This window comes from Bombus pascuorum, chromosome 2, assembly GCF_905332965.1.
Source record: "Bombus pascuorum chromosome 2, iyBomPasc1.1, whole genome shotgun sequence".
NCBI classification, from domain to species: domain Eukaryota; kingdom Metazoa; phylum Arthropoda; class Insecta; order Hymenoptera; family Apidae; genus Bombus; species Bombus pascuorum.
Genome location: NC_083489.1, coordinates 13,536,238 through 13,555,242, shown reverse-complemented (window position 1 = coordinate 13,555,242; position 19,005 = coordinate 13,536,238). Strand labels below are relative to the sequence as shown.

The 19,005-nt window shown below is 32.5% G+C and overlaps 1 protein-coding gene across 1 annotated transcript; it reads left to right on the top strand.

Annotated features, from left to right (window-relative positions):
- Positions 1 to 11,808: 11,808 nt before the first annotated feature.
- On the top strand, positions 11,809 to 18,584 carry LOC132916574 (one cut domain family member 3-like). The gene is made up of 3 exons (XM_060976678.1): positions 11,809 to 11,925; positions 15,639 to 15,700; positions 16,087 to 18,584. The coding sequence occupies exons 1-3, from the start codon at positions 11,911 to 11,913 to the stop codon at positions 17,657 to 17,659; spliced, it is 1,650 nt and encodes a 549-aa protein (XP_060832661.1). The 5' UTR covers positions 11,809 to 11,910; the 3' UTR covers positions 17,660 to 18,584.
- The last annotated feature ends 421 nt before the right edge of the window (positions 18,585 to 19,005 follow it).

Below are 19,005 nucleotides of genomic sequence, written 5' to 3'. Positions count from 1 at the left end.
ACGTTGTCACTTTCCCCTCGTAACTATTTTTCACTTTCAAAGTGCGTACGCGATCGATAGGGAGCATTTCTCCGGCGTTTTAAACATCAATTTACTCGAATTTGTTCAGGGCAACAGCCAAGCGATCGATTATCGTTAATCTTGCTCGTTATGATCGCTTCTATTAAAGAGAAAATAATTAGCAACACTCTTTATCGCAGCACTCGAACTTCTTGACACTTCGATGGCATTTGATTGAATTGTCAACGAAATAATAATTAATTTCATAATAGTCACAATTGAATTGAATTTCGCAGAGTTCGTTGATTTCAGATTTTTAAATACGGATTGATTGATCGTTTCTTTTAATCAGAAACATAAGAAATCTCTTGTAAGATCTAAAAAAATTGTGTTTGTGAGAATTGTCTGGTATGGAAGAGATATCTTTATATTAAATAGTTGGATTGAGTCTCTTAAATGAAATAGTATATTGTATCGGTGTATTATTAGTAAACAAAAGATTGTCTTAATTTATTTAAATAAAATATTACGTTTTTATGGAATACTACTTTTATGTTCAATCATTGTTGTGGTCGAATAGGAGCTCTCTCATGAATGCAGATGATTAACTTGTACCTCATCAATACCACTCTATTCCTCAACTCACAGCTATGAGATGACAAGTAAAATACTAAAATACTAAATAAATAAGTTCTATGAATTTTCATTTAATGTACGTACTATTATTTGAAGATTCTTTGTGATGTTACAAAACGAACAAGGTCATTTTTTCCTCCTACTTTTAAACCATCAACCTTATACTATTTAATTTTATTAAATCATTACCCAATTTATCATCTAAAAATCAGAATAAAGAAATAAACTATCAATCAATAATAGTACGTGATAAATAATGCACAAACTGTACCTCCGATAAAGAGGATGTGCACGTATTATGCAAATCATGGTTGTGGCTTCGTTTCCAAATTGAAAATAATTATCCTTATATAAGTCTCTTCCGGATTCTCTTCAGGAAGAAGCAAACAATTTCGTCCGGGCTCTATGTCGACGTTGAACAAAAAATCGGCAGCTTGCGTAAGCACTAGTATTACCCATTATATCGTGAAAGTTCCACCAACAATTTAGAAAGGAAGAAGAAGAAAGTGAAAAAAATGATGTGTTTAACGAAATTTTTTTTATAAAATTTTTCTTGCTTACATTTTTTCAAGTTAAAATCATAAAACTACTAAAATAATAATTACCATACCTTTGAAAAGTGATACACACATAGAAATATTTCCCCCATATCTTGAAGAAACGTTGGAAGTTTTCTTTCATTGATGCGTTTATTTGATCGTTTATAGGCTTTTGTATATTTTCAATTCTACAAAAAAGAGAATTTTTATTTAATTTTTACTTCTGAGTGATAAAAAAGAATACAGAAAATTAAGAGTCTAATTTTTATACATCTTGTAGTATTTGTTTTACAACCTTCTTGTTGGCCATTTTGAGAGTCCGATAATACGGAATCAATGATAAGATCAATTACTATCGACGCCGAGTATGCAATTAGAAAGATTAGTCAAACCGTGAACGTTCCGTTTGGATAAGTTCAAGTAATAAAGATAATGGGAATAATAGGCGGCAGGATGTGACGATTGAGATAGCAAAGAAAAAAGCGATAATGAGGGACGAGTGTCGATTGACGAGAATTCTATGTTTTCCTGAACAACGGTCTCGTAGCGTAAATGTCGATTCTTTCAGAAGCGAATTAAGGGTGAGAACAAGGGTAGCTGATGATATTGTATGTATATGGAGAAGAAATATGCAGAAAGAATATTAATTGTAGTCACACGCTATGTGAAGATGTTTATAGTTATTCTATTGATTATGAGAGATCCAGTGCTTTGAATTATTCTCCATTTTCATGTTCAACACATCTTTGGTTCCCATTTTGGATTTGAAATTGCATTAAATATTATTTTAGTAATAACATTTCAGAAATATATTACTTAATCTAAATATTTATATATACTTATTCTTTAGACTTTATTTAATTATTAAAAAAAAAATATCTTTATGACTATTGAAGTATTAAAATTGAAAAAAAGAAAAAGTTCGTGGTACATTAAGAGAGACATCAGATTTGCGGTTGTACTTCTTGGTTGAACTTTTACTCACGTTCGGAATGCAGTTCGTACATGGATTCTTCATTACACACTTTAGAGAGTATTTCACTTACGTATTTGACATAATGGTCGGTAGAAAACCCGCCTTTTTCATTGTAGATATGTCAAACATTTGTCTTCTCTTTGGTTTTTGAAACAAACCTGTAGAATTTATTTATCTACTTCATGATACAAGTTTTTTGTAATATATTCTGTAAACATATATTCAGAAGAGTGCAGTTACTTCCTTAAACGGAAAAATTCAAACTTGAGTCTTTAATTTTAAATAAAAATGTCTAAATTTAAATTCAAATTTTAAAATTTAAATTCAAATTTATATTCAAATTTAAATAAAAATTTTCAAGTCAAGGGTCTGAAAGTCTCGCGCGCGACACTTACTCTAATCACCAATAATAAAGATCGAAATTGAGGAAAACCAGAGTGAAAATGTTAACAGTTTAACGTAATCATTTTGCAGCTCACGTGGTCGCTTGTGTATTCGAACAATTCTAAAATCACAGTACGTGCTACTTATACATATCGTATTTGTTGCATGCAAAACAGTATCATGAGTTTCTAACGTGTTTTCGGCCATTGAATTCTCAAGGATTTGCAACAATTATATAACATATTACAAACATAACTTTCTAACAATTCTAATAAAATACCTTCCAACATTGATGAAACACTATCGCTGTTCTGAATATTAAAATCTAATTAAGATATAGTTACATTTTTATATTTAGACATTTGCGATTCATTGTTTTTGAAATGTAAATCATTTTAAATATTCATTAATAAAAGGATACAGATATCAGTTGATCAAATACAAATATTTCATAATAGGTAAAGAAGACCAAATGAACCTAGAATTTCTTAATGACTTTTAGACTAATTTTTAATCCTAAATCCAGTGCTAAACATGGAATATTAGGAACAGGATTTGTAAACTTTGACAAACTTGTAAAGAGGCTATATCAACAGTTCGATCGAATTCTCGAAAACACGAAACAGCATCAGTCGTGTATTTTCGGCGAATTTTAATGATCTGTTAGTTTATCCTCGCAGACGAATGGCGTAGAACGGATTGGTATCGTATATTTCCACAGACACGCCTCCAAAGGAACAAAAGTTTTTGCTGTCTTCTTCTAATCGTATCGTTTTATGTATATTAAAAAGTAACGAAAATATTTATGTCAATAAATAACGTAACATAAAATATATATAATACAAAAATATTTACCTTTGCAATATGTTACCGTAAAAATTCATTGACATAACAATTTTCATAAATTACGTTTAATTATTATTATTAGCGGGAAAGAGTATTGTTAGCCTCGTTGAAAATGGTAAACCGGAAGAGATGTCATCGTGAATATCTTCTCCTCGTTGATGACCACTTAAGAATCTACTTATTTAGCTAAAATAGCTGATTTGACCACTGTGGCTCGCCTTATCAATATAGAAATCGTGAAATAAAGTCTCATGTGATGCAATTGCCTTGTCGGAAGCCAATTTAGTCTTCTACAAAAGTACTTACAAACTTATATTAGATGTGTCTTATTAATGAGACGTATCTAAATAGGCAGAGGAGAGTATTACTTTCATTCTTACAGACATTTTACCGTCGTTCTTCATACGTTCTGCAAATTAATCTGAGATCACCACCGACTTCTCTCTCGTATTCAAGTTATTCGTTCCTTTCCATTTTGGTTTTGTCATTGTATCCATTAAAAACTAGACAACTTCTTTGATATCTTTCTAGCCGGATCAAGATTAATTTCCATGTAAATCAACAAATCATTATATAGCACTACACTGACAATTGGTTGAAAACTTGTAATAATAATAAATGCTAAACTTTAATTATTGTTAATCAAAGAAAATTTTGTCGCCGATAATAAATTGTTATGATTTCTGTACGAAGGAATTTTAATGAGGAACTTAACCTCTTAAGTAAATATCAGAATTCTTTCTATAAATGTAATTTAAAAAAATTGGTAGCAACATAAAATCGTTGGATAAAGACAGAAAACAGAAAAGTAACGTAATCAACGGTGCCCGTACAATAGTTGACACACAGTGTTACAAATGTGACAAACCACTACATGTGAATGCAACTAGTTAGTTGATTGATTGCACAAGCCACCAGCAGAATCGCCCGCAGAAACTGTTAATACACAGGGAACCGAAACCGAGTAATCGTTTTAATTCTACCCGTTGAAGCTTCCTGGTTAGATCAAGAACTTCTTCACCGGAAAAGTAGTTGTTCCTGATGTATTGTTCTGATGCTGTAAATAACGTTTAAAACATTATTTTTCTGCATCATTGTGTTGAAGGCAGTGGAAGCGCATTTAAATTCTAGAGGTTTATTATTCTAACCTAATTTGCAAGGCGACGTCCTTGTGAATACTAACGAGATTAATCTTCCCTTTCTTCATCGCTTGAATCACATAATTGTTGCTACATAAATACGGAAGGAAAGTCTACAGGAAAGTGTGTTCTGTAGTGGTAACCATTAAGATTTTCCTGCACGATGGTAAATATTAATGCGATTTGTGCATGCGCAATAGATTCATATACGTCTTTTATATAATGTAATTTTGAAATGTTTAAAATTTAATGAATTCCACAATAAATAAATTTACTTTTTTATAATGTAATCTTAAATGTTTCAAATTCAACGAATATAATAGTTTTAAAGATTCCATAAACTTTTAATAGTTTCACCTGTGGATCTTTCTTTTACAAGAACATCTAATTGTGGAAAGTACGAATTCTTTTCGATTAACTAAAGATCTCCGATACTACATAAATATTCTTTTTTTGATACTGAATGATGTTATATGTAGGCATTAAAAATAAGATTAGCTAAAGTTACTTTCTCCAGCTGTTTATCTCTCATCTTCTAGCGATATTCGATACTGTTTAGAGGCCTCACACAGATTTTGCATGGTGTGCATCTGTGCATTATTATGTGCGCATCGAATATGGAGGGAACTTATGACGATTGATCCTTATCCACATACATTTTCAAAGATATGAACCATAAACAATATTAAATTTCAATTTTTTTGTTATAATATACTAAACTCAATAATAATTCATAGTACAAAAGAAGTTTATACTTTAATTTTTTAAATGTTTTTTAACACAAGGAGCTTAACTAAATATCGAGTGAAACATGAAGTTTAAAATTGGCGCGTACTCTCGTTTCTGTCGGAAAATAATTGCAGATAGAATATGGAAAGTAAAGGCAGGAAATTTATATTGATTAAATGAAGAAAAATGTAAAAACCTACTTACGTTTTATTGCTATTACTTTTCACGACTGCATATTTTGGCATAGCTCGAATATTTCTTTTTTACTTATTATGTCACCAATAAAAAATGAATTATATACATGTATGTATTAAATGGTTAGATATTACTATGGCTTATAAAAGTAATTGGACACTTTCATAGAAAACATTTATGTTTATATTGTATGTATTACAGTGGCTATAAAAAGTATTTATACACTATTGTATTTATTATAATATTAATATACTAATCAACGAAGTTCATAATACCATGAAGTTCAAAATATTTGTAAATTGAATAACGTAAGGTTAATTAATTAATTCGTAATGAAAGTAGATTTTTAAAAATGCTTGTTTTTTAAAAAGTGAAATTTGCTTTACTATAGTCTTCACATATTTAAAGTATGTTTTGATATGTAACCCTTTGAAAAGATTAGAAGGTAGGTATGACATCAATCTTTTTTCCCTACTTTATAGGTTATTATACATTTCATAATTGTTATGTCAATTTAACTCGAGCTGCTTCTACACCAGCAATCACATACAAATCACATACATTTCGAAATGATCCCGAACGTATAGAAATAAAATAAGACACGATGTAATGATCCCTCTATTTTTAAAACGAACTCTTAAGTAGCGAGGGACGATGATCATGCTTGTTTCGCAGAATGATTCGGATCTCCGCTGCAGGCATAGTGAAAGTAACCAAGTATCATTATCCTTTGGAATATAAAGTGCGGAGAAGGCAGCTGCAACCCTAAATTGAAAGAAAGTCAAAGTGACCTGATCATGAGCGTAATGACGACTTTCAGTGGCTGGAATCTTTCACACGTGTATCTGAAAATTTTTATCGCGAACACTATATTTCAAATAAAACCACAAAAACTATACTGTTTGATTATTAACATTATATTTATGTTTTAATCAAATGTTCATGAGAAACGTAACAATAATTATTTAGAAGGAGAAGATACCAGAAATTCTTTGAAAATGGAATAATAAAAATTGGCAATAGATTATTACGCCAAATGGACAATATATTATTTAACACACAGCTAATATTTTTGGATTAGATATAATTACAGTAATTTGAGATGAATTACTTATTTTTGGAGTGTATTATTTTGTACTTAACATTCTGTTTTATTACATTTTATTTATTATTTTATCCCATAGATTGAAGAAAACAAAATTAAATGCTCCAAAATTAAGGAATCAAATTTAAATTATTATATTAGAAATTATTGTATAATTATTATATTAAATATGATTCAACAATATGTTCTTTAAATTTTATTTGAAGTGGCAAGAATGATTTTTAGTCAATTGTATATTTTAAAATCTATAAAAACAAAGATTTAAAGAAAAGAAAGTAATAATTGGTTTAATTAATGTTTGTATTTAATGACAACGATATGCACACGAGCGTGATGCATCATACTGTTAGCTGCAATTTATTATTGATGCAGTGACGTGCGCTTAAAAGGATTAATGATGCTATGTTAATTGAAACGTCTAATTTTCCAAGGAAGAATGGGGATTTTCATTTCATGCAGAACGCTTGAACTTTCACTCGAAAATACGAAACACATATACTGGCGCGTGTATCTCACGGTCTACACTCGGTATGAAGATGATAGCAGGGTCAACGGTACTTTTATTGGAAGCGAGAAACTCGCGGTATTCTCTATGCTATTTTCTCTGCTGATGCATCGAGATCAAGAAAGCAATAGTTTACGTTCGGAGCAATTTTTGGTCGCGACCTAGTATTATAGAACTTTCCTTCAGAAACATTATTTCTTGTAAGGTCAAGAGGATTTACTTTCATTTCCTTCAGAAATTGTACTTATGCTTCAAAATTTTACAATTATTATTTGTATTTATTTACTTTAATACATAAATATTTTAAAATTTACTTTTAGTATATTATTCTACCAATATTATTTTTCAGGGAAAGATTTTTAAAACCAGAAAAAAGATTGAGTAGTAAGATAATTTTAGGATGCATTATTTTTTTCCGTGATTGTTTTTCTGAAAAATATGAATGCTATCTAAATAACAATATTCACTTTTTTTTTTAGAACAAAATCTTCAAAATTAAAGGCAATATTGAGAAGAAGTATAATTTGTAAATGCATTTCATCGAATAATAATCACATAATTTCACCAATATACACTTTCTATATAACAAGAAAATTTTCAGAACAAGAAAGAATTCTGAGAAGTAGGACAATTTCAAGAGGTACATTATAATACTTACATTCATTAGTGCTCAAATATCGGAAGCTATTACTTTATTAATATTCTACATCTGTATGTTCCATAGTAAGTGTTTCCAGAGGTCACAAGGAGTCTTACTTCCGTGTCATTCTAACGCTGTTACGGAAATAAAGGATGGTACCGGTGAAAGGTATTAAATCGATAGCAGGCCATGAGGAGAATCTAAAGAAAGTCAAAGTGACTCTTTAAAAGGTAAAATCGAGTTGATGTAGTTTCTTGGCGGTAAAACGTTTATTGTGTGCACTTCGTTTCAAACAAGTCGTTTGTGAGCTTCTTCTCACGTTGTGGCCTGCGATGCGTTTCTCCGATTTGTCGCGTCTTCACCCACATTCTAAGTCAGCTAAATGCACTTCCAGGTTGGAGGTTCCAATATACTTGCTTCTGAATATACTGTGTGGTTTCTTTCTCTTTTTTACTTTAGAAAATTATAAATATTTTTCCCCTCTTTCGTTAAAGGAAAGTTTGTTAAAATTTTATGTTGAATCGCGTTTCTATTATTGTTAGTTATTGTTATTAAATGAATAATAATTTATTAGATATAACAAGAGAGATAAGTCGACCATGTGCTAATAGAAATATGAAAAGGAATTTATACGAAAGGAAATAAATGAAAAGAAAATGAAAGGAGAAACAGTTATAGCTGTTTTACGGAGGTTTAAAAGGAGAGCTGAAAAATAAGCCAACATTATTAGAATACAAATAGGTTGGCTAGTTTCCATATTACGTTGAGAGAATAAATAAAACCGGATCTAGAATTATTGAGAGATATCTGAAATAGTAGGGCATATCTGTATGTCCAAAAAGAATGTGAGCATTTACATAAGGAATTGTAGAACGTAGGAAAATTTATATCATGTTATTATGTATTGTCTGTTAAAAGATAATAGATGTTTAAACTCATTAAAAGAAAAGGATAAAAAAGAATAGTCCTTTCTAGAATGTTGAGTATTAATCGTCCTTTTAAAGATTCATTTTTGAAATTTCAAGAGGATGTTGTGAAATAATTATTCAAATCATAAACTATTGGCGATGTATTAGGAGCACGCTCGTAAATTAGTCGATTGCTCTCGTCAAATCCAGTTGGACATTCCACAGATTTTCTAAGCACTAATTAAACAACGAAGGATACCAATTTCGTACAAACTGTTACTATAGATATCTCTGTCTGATTTCCATAAATTTCGGTAACTATCTTTTAATTAAATAGTTACTATAATTCCAGTCATAATTCCAGTATTTCAAGATTTATTAGAATATCAATCTTAACGATGAAACTGGAAGAGGATCCAAAGTTTTCGTAAGTCAAAGTTGAAACGCTGAAAGCTAAGAAATATTACAAAAGTTAATGAGATGAAAAATGTAGGTAAGATTAATATTTTTAATCTTACCTATATTTCGAAAAAATTAATAAGATCAGAAAGATCAAGAAGAACTCAAAGAGGCCAGAAAAGTTCAGAAGATTAAGGATAAAAAGATAAGATAAAATAAACAAAGTTCAAAAGATTAGAAATGGCAGAAAGGGCTGAAAAGCTGGAAAAGTGAAATATGTGGGGAAGATGAACAAATTTTGAAGATTAAAAATAACATAAAGATCAAAAGTCGATTATGTTAATTTCTCTCCATATTCGACAAGAACTCTGCATGCTTCCTCTTAATACCTGCGTCCTTTCTCTCGTTTTTAGACGTGTTCTTCATTCTCTTAAGTCAATCAAAACAGAGGTTTCATTGAGTCGATGATCAAAGTACGTTTCCATGACAAGTAAGTGAATTTCGCGAGCTCCACGAGGGTCATTAATATTTTATACGGAGTACGACCGATAATGTTCCCATTCCTCGTTCACGACAACTCTCACATCGTATCTAATCTTTACCGACAGTTTGCGTAATCGAGACTGTGGTCCCTGCTGCGTGGTCGATTTGGTTGGGCAACGAAATCCCTAACAGAATACAGGTGGATCCAAATTTCTCTCCGTTCTCTGTGGGAGAAAGAAAAATTAATCGACGATCATACGTGTTACCAAACTACTTGATCCCTAAAATGAGATTGGAAATCGTCATTAATTCAATATTTGGAGATAAACGAATCTGTATGACGATAAGCAACCGATTAAGATTGACGAAGTGAATGGAATTCGAGAAAATTTCTAGAAATTTAGAATTAAAGATTATCGGGAAATTGTGTTTTACTTAAGAAAAGAACATGTTGGGATAAAAAATATTAGATGTTTCAAATGTCTGATTTAGTCAAATTAGATGTTTCTTATGGAAATGAGAGGAATAATGAAAGAGTAATAATTCGTAATAATTCGTCAATTATCTATATTGGATTTTTCGTAAACTTTCTAGCAAAATGTTAAACAAATTTTATAATAGACAATATATTTTTATAAAATCAATATTTTGTTAAATATAAATCTTTCCTATCGATGTATTTTAATCATCATGCACCATGGCACAATTTTATAATTGCTTTCTTGATTAATTTCTTGTCTTTTTTTCACTAATTCGCCGAAATAATTTTTACAAGCTATTTTATTATTTGTCAAAGATTAATAATAAAAAGTTCTTTGTCAGATTCTTATTCCAGTCAAATATACAACATAATATAAATTTCCAGAAGCTTTACGAACTTCCAAAACAGCCCAACATTAAATAATTCATCCCATCGTAATCAATTATACTTAAGATTATATTACATGCATATTAAATATGGTATATCTGATTTTCAAGAAGGCTATAATCGAATGATTAATAGAAATTATGACATTGGAAAATACCAATTGGTTGTCGTTTTGTAACGTTCAGCGCTTTCCTGGGATTACATGTGAGTCGGAGATCCAGCGGGTATAGACGATTGCATAAAACGCTTTAACTGTTTTAGCAGTGAAAGCAAACAAATACACAGCCGTACAATGTTCTTTCTTGTACATACTCGGATACCAGGATTCAAGAGACTGACTTATCTTTGATGAGTCAATTCTACAATGTTAATTGATCTTCTATGCGTAGAGTGTAGACAGATGTAGATTTTACATGCTGCTGTATCATTTCCTTAATTTGCATCTACAAGATGAGTTCTAATAAGAATGAATTCGAAGTTTGCCAACAATTTTTTCTGAGAAGATATATCAAGGTTTTATTTTCTTATTTTTGATAATGAGAACTTTGCAAAAAAAAGACAACTATTTATGTACAATGTATACTACAATTTTGCTGCAGTTCGACTTTATAAACAGAAATCTATCACCAAGATATCACAAACTTCTGGTTAAAGTATGTATTCGCAAGTGATTCGAATTTACTTGATCAAGATTTGATTAGACATGGAAGTGTTACATAATCTTGAAGTACTTGAAAAGATGTGAATCTATTTTAAAATAGGACTTATTATCTTTTATCTCTATATGTTAATAAGATGTTCCAATCTTTATAGTTAAATTTCTACTTAAAATGCTACTAACATGTTTTAAAATATCTGGAAAGAATTCTGCAAAGGAATCTTTAAACAGACTCGAACACAAATCAGATAAACTGTAAGTATGCACAATAGATTTTATCTATCTTATTATATTTGATCCCACCATATTAAGTATACTATATCTGAATCCACTGCTAGTTACGAAGATTCAATCTCCCCTGAACAATACACTTTACTTGTATCTTTTGAAAAAGGATTTGTTAATATTTCCATATAAAAAGACGAACTGCCTGCCTTCACTAAAAACAATCAGGCAATGGAAAGAGCTTCCAGCCAGCAATCTGACTCGAAAGTGTTCACCTGGTTAGGACGAGTAGCACAACGTTCTGAAAAAAATCCACGTTTCGCGTCTGGCACGGTGATGGCACCCAAATGCCCCTTTTACCTTCGACGATGATCATAACGCGTTGTAGATCCCCTCCAGAGGTGAGTTGAGGATGTAAGTGCCACAGAGACCCCCGTATAGCGTTGCGGATGCACTCATGGATATACCCCTCCTCGAAATATCTCTATGCTTAGGGCGACTAGCCGTCTAGGCGGAGGAAACATTCGCTATAAAAGGCACCGTAGCCACGAGAAATTCGTCAGAGGAGTGACGAACCGTAACCAAAAAAAAAAAAAAAAGAATAATAAAGGCGGCAGCCTTTGCCGTTTTTTCCTCATCATCGCGCGGTGAACGACACCCCTCAAACTTGTGAAGATGCGGTCTAGCCTGGTCAGTGTCCAATTTTTGTCGTCATCTTTGTCAGTATTGTTTCGTGGGACGGATTCGTGTAGTACAAGTGCATCTGTGGAACAAAAGAAATGTGATATCTTTTAACGATATTCGCGGGGGAGTGATGAGAGAGTTATTGGAACCGAGCTTTGGTGAATTAACACGTTCACTGCGAGCCATGCAAACCATTGGATCGTACGGATAGGATACTGAATTAAACGTGGAACGCAAGAAGTCACAAAATTGTGGAAAAAGATAAATAATAATTGTTATAAAGAATAGTAATTCACGTAAAGTTTTGTAACATACAGACAAGTGTTATATGGGAACTGTTCGAGTATTTCAAGGAAAAAGTGGTACAAGTGACAAAATCTTTAATTTGAGAAATTGGTAAAGTTAATAATTTCTTTAGTAGAGAAATTCGTATGATTTTAAATATTCGGTTGTCCGAAATGTTTCTTTCGATTTATAAGAAAATAATAGAAGCACAATGTTTTTTGTTTTATATTAGTTTATGGAATTATGCACGAACATAATAATAGAAATATAACGAAATACTATAATTCTATAAAATAATATAAAACAGAAATTGTTGTTCATCTATTATCACCTTATGAAATGGAAGAAACTTTTCGGACAACCTAATATTAATATACTATTTTGTCATATGTATTCATATAATAATATTTGGAAATTTATAACAAAATTTTGTAGATAGATGCGGATGCTTCTTGTATTTATCTTATTGGAGGAAGAAACACTTGTACCATTTTTTCACTGGTAGTATATAACATTGTAATTAATGAAATTCAATCATTGCGATCCACAGTGGGCGTGTTAATAGAGTTTTGTTCCTCGAGATATCAAGTAGAATAGTAGGTTGGTTTTAAAAGTCAGAGTGATAGTGAATCTTGATATCACGTGTCTCAATGTATCATAGCATTATAACGGTTGGTCTTCGTGATTATATAGTAATTCTCATCTTGAATTGGTTGAATTATCTTGTTAGGAATTATTGATCTTGTCTATACTAAAACATGAAAATTTTGCTCATCAAAAATTTTTGAATTCCTTGATTTTTGAATCTGAAAATTTCAGAAATCATGAATTGTAGACATCATTTGGGTGATCAGTAGATATCATTTTGATGTCATACTACTAGATTGAAGAACTTCTCGAAAAGCTCAAATTACAATTCTGAATGAATATTTTATTAGCAGGTTCCATTTGCTTCTTCGTGTCATACTACTGACTTGAGGAATTTCTTGAAAATCTCCCTCGTTTATCTTTTCGACGAGTAAGGTTACAGTTTGAAACGTTGATGGAAACCAAACTATATAGTTTCGTTCACGAATAGTTGGTGAAGTTAACATTCCGTTCGAGTCACCGAATTCAGTACGTCGGTGCTATTTTCTAGGAGCTATCCTAAGTAAGTATTCTCGTCGCTTCACGTTGTGCAGAATGGAAAGTCGAACGTTGTGCTCGTGCCTCGAATGATCATCTTTCGTAAAATTGTACCAAAGATATCAAACTCGTTCACCTTCCACATTTAACCCAGTTACGGAAATCTATTTCCGTAGAAAAATTCCAATTCCATAAAATTATTCACTTCTCCAATATTTCTTTTCTCAAACGTCATTCCTTGAAATTTGTAAGCTCTTCACGTCAATTCTTAATGATTGTTCAGCGGTTTATCTCTAATGTATGATGTGAAAGAATACGCCGAGATGTCACACTTTTGCCTTTCTATCGTTAGGTTAATGTCATCTCCAACAACTTTCTATCGGTTCCCGATACTTTCATAAATTTGGATTATCGATATTATCATTGATTCAATCAATTAACAGACTATCAACCTTGATACAAGTTAATTTGATTAAAATTTATCTCTAAAATTGCTAGTTTATTCTGAAACTATTACCTATAATAGCATAGTGATAATCTTCTTTAAATACTCTTGACAATAGCTTATTTGATAATCTCTGATTTTAAATTCTAGTATCGTGGAAATGTTCTCAGAATATTTTCTTATTAAAAGATATCATCTATAATAGCATATTTTTTAATCTGAGACTTAAAAGCCTGTAACAGTATTATAATAATTTTTTAAAATATCATTGACAGCGGCGTATTTTTTAATCAAAGACTGAAAATTTCATTCCCTAAAAAAATTAAAAATTGAAAAATTGTATTAATCGAATAATCTTTGGGTTATTACTCTCTTGAATCGATCCGGGTATTGATCTTGACAAAGCAACTGTGGCTTACGGTAATCAACGTAACCGGAAGACCAGTGATAAGCCGGTTCACCAAAATGGCTGCCAACCAAAATAAAAAACAAACACGTTTCGGAGCGAGAAACGAAACTGAGAGGCCCACTTTCCCGTCGGTCGGTCTTCCTGGCGTTAATGAACAGCTACGAGTTTCACGATCAAGCTCCTGTTTCCACCTTGGTAAAGGGGAAAAAGAAGAGGAAAAAGGGGGCCACCGTTGACCCCATTCCTGGTCTTGTTTATGTCCATTCGTTAGTTTACACGCGGTCACTTTCATTTTTGAGAGAGACGATCGTAAACCATCCTACAAGATATATCGTTCGTAACTTTTTAAAGACGTCTGCAGAAAAAGTGGCTATCGATCTTCTCCATGAATTATTTTTCTTGTTGAAAATTACTCTTCTCTTTTGGTCTTTGAGTTTTGTGCAACCTTTATCGTTATTTTTAATCTAAAAAGAAAAGAAGAGTATATTACTGGGATGAAGTTGTAAGCGTTGCAAAATTTTTGTTATTGAAGGTGAAGTTTTTGAATGTAACTTTCATTGTTCTGGGAGAAGTATGAAAGACAAATTATTTTGCAATTGCAATTAGCTTTGTCAGAGGTTGATACTATACAGACACAGTTCACATTAAAATAATTGTAACTTTGATAACTGTATGTGATAGCGAACAATGAAAATTTTAAACTTTGCTCTTCTTTTTATGTTTAAATGCATATTGCAGAACCTACGTCATATTTAATTCACATTTGTTGGAATTAATATGGATTTGATTAGAATTGATTACTACTTCATCAATTTTTAATTCTGAATGAAATCATAATCAAGAAACAGCTCAATTAATTTCACTAAAGGCGAGGACTACACTTATACAAGGATATTTCTGTTAAAATTCTTCTCCTCCTTTCAAATTTCAATTTTAGCGTATGGAATAAATTATAAGAGATACTTGAACGCTCGCGTGATCGATGGTCAAGATGTAAAGAGAGATAGCGCGTGAAGGTCGAGCGGAATATAGATTGAAATCAGCCTGTAATTATAAGTATAATGCTCGTGTACGAGGTACTGTTTCAGTTAGAACACAGTAGATTGTATCTGCAGTTGGTTGAATATTTAGAGGTTGTTACTATGTTACTAGGTATATACCAAGTATAATTATGTATTATACAGTCACTAGAGTCGCCTAGATGACTAACGTACCATGATTGGTTCATTTGCATCTCTGCTTAGACGATGAGTGTATTTTCTTCCGATAGATGATACCGACTCGATTTCATTTACATTTCCGTAAATATTATATATTTTACTTCTTCTTTATTGTTTGTATACTTGCCTATCTCGTATGCCTGATAATAAAGATGTGGAATAAATGAATAAATTATAGATGCGAAAGGAAGTAATAATTCTTAAATAATTGATAATTAAAAAATAATCTTTGCAGTTATTCCTGTGTTGCTTCCTTTTCGTCTCTGCTCTTGGGGACCCGATAAGGACCAAGAAAGAGTGAGTAGATGACTTTTTAATTAATTGGCGAAATAAATAGTTGTGAAATTTGTAACAATAGATATATGAATTAAAAAATTATATTTAATTAATAGTGAATAGTTAGCGGATATTTATACAATTATGGGAAATTTAAAAGTACAGAAATGCATACAATGTACATCATACGTAAAAATATATAAAAAACCGAAAGTACTCGTTATAATATTTAAAGGATAAAATAGATCTTTGTTTAGATCTTATTTTTTTTTAATTATGTTTATAAAAATATGAATTTGTATAAACACCTGCGATTAAATATTATATATTATATCGTATATAGTAATAGTAATAATATGATACAAAACAAATATTATAATATAGAAAAAAATAATTACAAATTTCAGAGCACCTCTAAGCCCACCTCCAAGCCAATATGGCCCACCTGCGACTTCTTATGGAGTTCCAAACGTAGGAAGCTCTTACAACGCACCATCTGATTCCTACGGTGCTCCACCACCACCATCTTCCTCCTATGGTGTACCTTCCTCTTCTTACGGTGCTCCATCAGGACCATCTTCTTCTTATCACGCACCATCAGGATCATCTTCTTCTTACAACGCACCATCATCCAGTTATGGTGCTCCATCAGGTCCATCTTCTTCTTACGGTGCACCATCGTCCAGTTATGGTGCTCCATCAGGTCCATCCTCTTCTTACGGTGCACCATCGTCCAGTTATGGCGCTCCAGCAGGCCCATCTTCTTCCTATGGTGCTCAATCCGATCACGGTGCTGATCACGGTTCTTTTGGAGGCGATCAAGGATATAGCAGCGGTGGATCCTTTGGTGATGATCATGGAAATGGAGGTGGTCATGGATCTTTTGGAGGTGACCATGGATCCTTTGGAGGTGGTCATGGATCCTTCGGAGGCGGTCATGGATCCTTTGGAGGCGACTTAGGTTCCTTTGGAGGAGACCACCATGGAGGAGGAGGAGGCGGAGGAGGAGGAGGAGACCACCATGGAGGAGGAGGAGGAGGAGGAGGAGGAGACCACCATGGCGGTGGTGGTAGTGGAGGATTATCAACTTCCTATGGTACTCCAGCACAATCTTATGGCCCCCCCGCACAATCTTATGGACCACCAGCGCAATCCTATGGACCACCAGCGCAATCCTATGGACCACCAGCTCAACCTCAAGGAAAATGGGAGAAGAAATTAACGTGGAAAGCAGAATGGAAGCAGATCTGGAAAACAGAACAGAAATTAATCTGGAAACAAGAATGGAAAAAGGTTCAAGTACCTGTTTGGAAGGAAGTTCAGGTTCCAGCGTGGAAAGAAGTTAAGGTACCAGTTTGGAAGAAAGTCCAGAAGCCTATTTGGAAGGAGATCCAAGTGCCAGCGTGGAAAGAGGTCCAAGTACCAGCCTGGAAAAAAGTTTGGAAGCCAGTTTGGAAAGAAGTACAGGTACCTATATGGAAAGAGGTTCAGGTACCTGACTGGAAGAAGGTCTGGGTTCCTGAGTGGATTAAAATAGGTATTCCTGGTGAACAATATGTTGGTAAGGATCATCATGGTTGGCAGTATACCAGTCATGATCTTTGGAAGAAGAAACTGATTTGGAAACCTGTATGGAAGAAGATCTGGAGGACGGAGAAGAAGCAAGTTTGGGTTAGTGAGAAGAAATTAGAGTGGAAAGCTGAATGGAAACAGATCTGGAAGACTGAAAAGAAACAGGTCTGGGTTAGCGACAAGAAATTGGTTTGGAAAGAGGAATCGGTTCAGGTCTGGGTACCTGAGAAGAAGCAAATTTGGGTAACACAGAAGAAGCAGGTATGGAAGGACGAGTGGAAGAGCAAATGGGTGCCAGTGTGGAAAGACATACAGGTACCAGCGTGGAAAAAGATATGGAAGCCCGTTTGGGAGAAAGTTTGGGTACAGGCTGAACCTCATCACGTCGAACACCATGGATACAAGTAAAACTCATGTCATGAGATTCTTCGTTCGATCTTTACTCATCTGGACGATAAAATCATTCATCGTTGTTCAAATTTTTTGCTAGTGTAGTCGTAGCCTGGGGGCGGGGGTCAAAGGTTCGCGAATCGCGAAAGTCGCCATCGTTGCGTTCTTTTTTTGTTCTCTTTCGCCTTTCGGAGAAAAAACGAGGACTCCGCTGTTGTTTGCGATTACGGTAACGGAGTCCAGATTGTCTTATTTTATGTCTGTAGGAAGCCATGTAAACCATGTAAAATCACGTGAAAGTATCGTGGAAAAGAGGAGACTTTATTCTTGGTAGCGAAAGAATGTCACGTTGAGGAGTAATTTTATAATAGAAAATTTGGAAGTTATCGATGTCAAATGATTTTAGAATAGAAGAAAAATAATATCTTTCTCTTTTTAGAGAAATATCAAGAAATTATTTTGTTGCGAGATTATTACTCGTATTCTACCTTTTTTCTAGGTGAAATATTTAGTTAATTACTTTTTTATTTTGAATATTTGTTTCGGGAGATTATTATCGCGAGATCTTATCATTTGTATTCTGTTTGTTGTTTTGATTGAGATTTTCTGTTTAATTATGTTTTTGATTAAATCTTAAAATGAACGATAATATTCATGTACAACAGAACCTACTATCGATTAGCAAAACTGCAAATTCTTTAAAATAAATTCTGCCACGCATTTTGAAAGAACCGGTAGTTAGAATAGGAAATTCTATACGATTCCGTGTTACATAGTAGAGTAAGAATCGTCATTCGTGTTTGAACAAGCCATGTATGACAAATTGAATATAATTATTTTCTTTGTTTACTTGTAAATAATGATTCCTCATGGAAGTATATGTAGATATAGATATTTTTGTACAATGTTTGCGTATGTTACCGTAATAAAGTACATTTTTTTTTAATTTACGAATTCCTTTAGTTTCACATAAAATATAATATATGAATATTCCAATTAGAATATTTATAAATTTTATGTTATATTTTAATATGAATAAATGAAAAAATATTCTAATCCTAAAGGAAGTAGTAATTGAAAATATTAGAAATGTAGAATTAACTTGTAGTATCCAGTTTTATGAGTAAACTGTATTTTATTAGTTTGTTTAATGGATTTTCGCCTTTAAACAAGCGTTTCTACGCAAAGGAATTATTTGCTTACGAGTAATTAATGACTCGAAGCTTCTCAATTCCTGGTAGAACAATGTGTGGCTCCCAACGAATGGACGTAACGCGAAATAAATTTCTCTGTTTGACAAGAGAAGCCACAGCAAATTCATACTGGATGAAAGTGAGTTAAAACTGACTAAAATCGTAACTGCC

What these genes read in the sequence shown, in the direction of transcription:
- LOC132916574 (XM_060976678.1), top strand. An exon ending in CCGATAAGGACCAAGAAAGA is followed by an intron (nt 15,701 to 16,086) that starts GTGAGTAGATGA and finishes TACAAATTTCAG; the next exon opens with AGCACCTCTAAGCCCACCTC.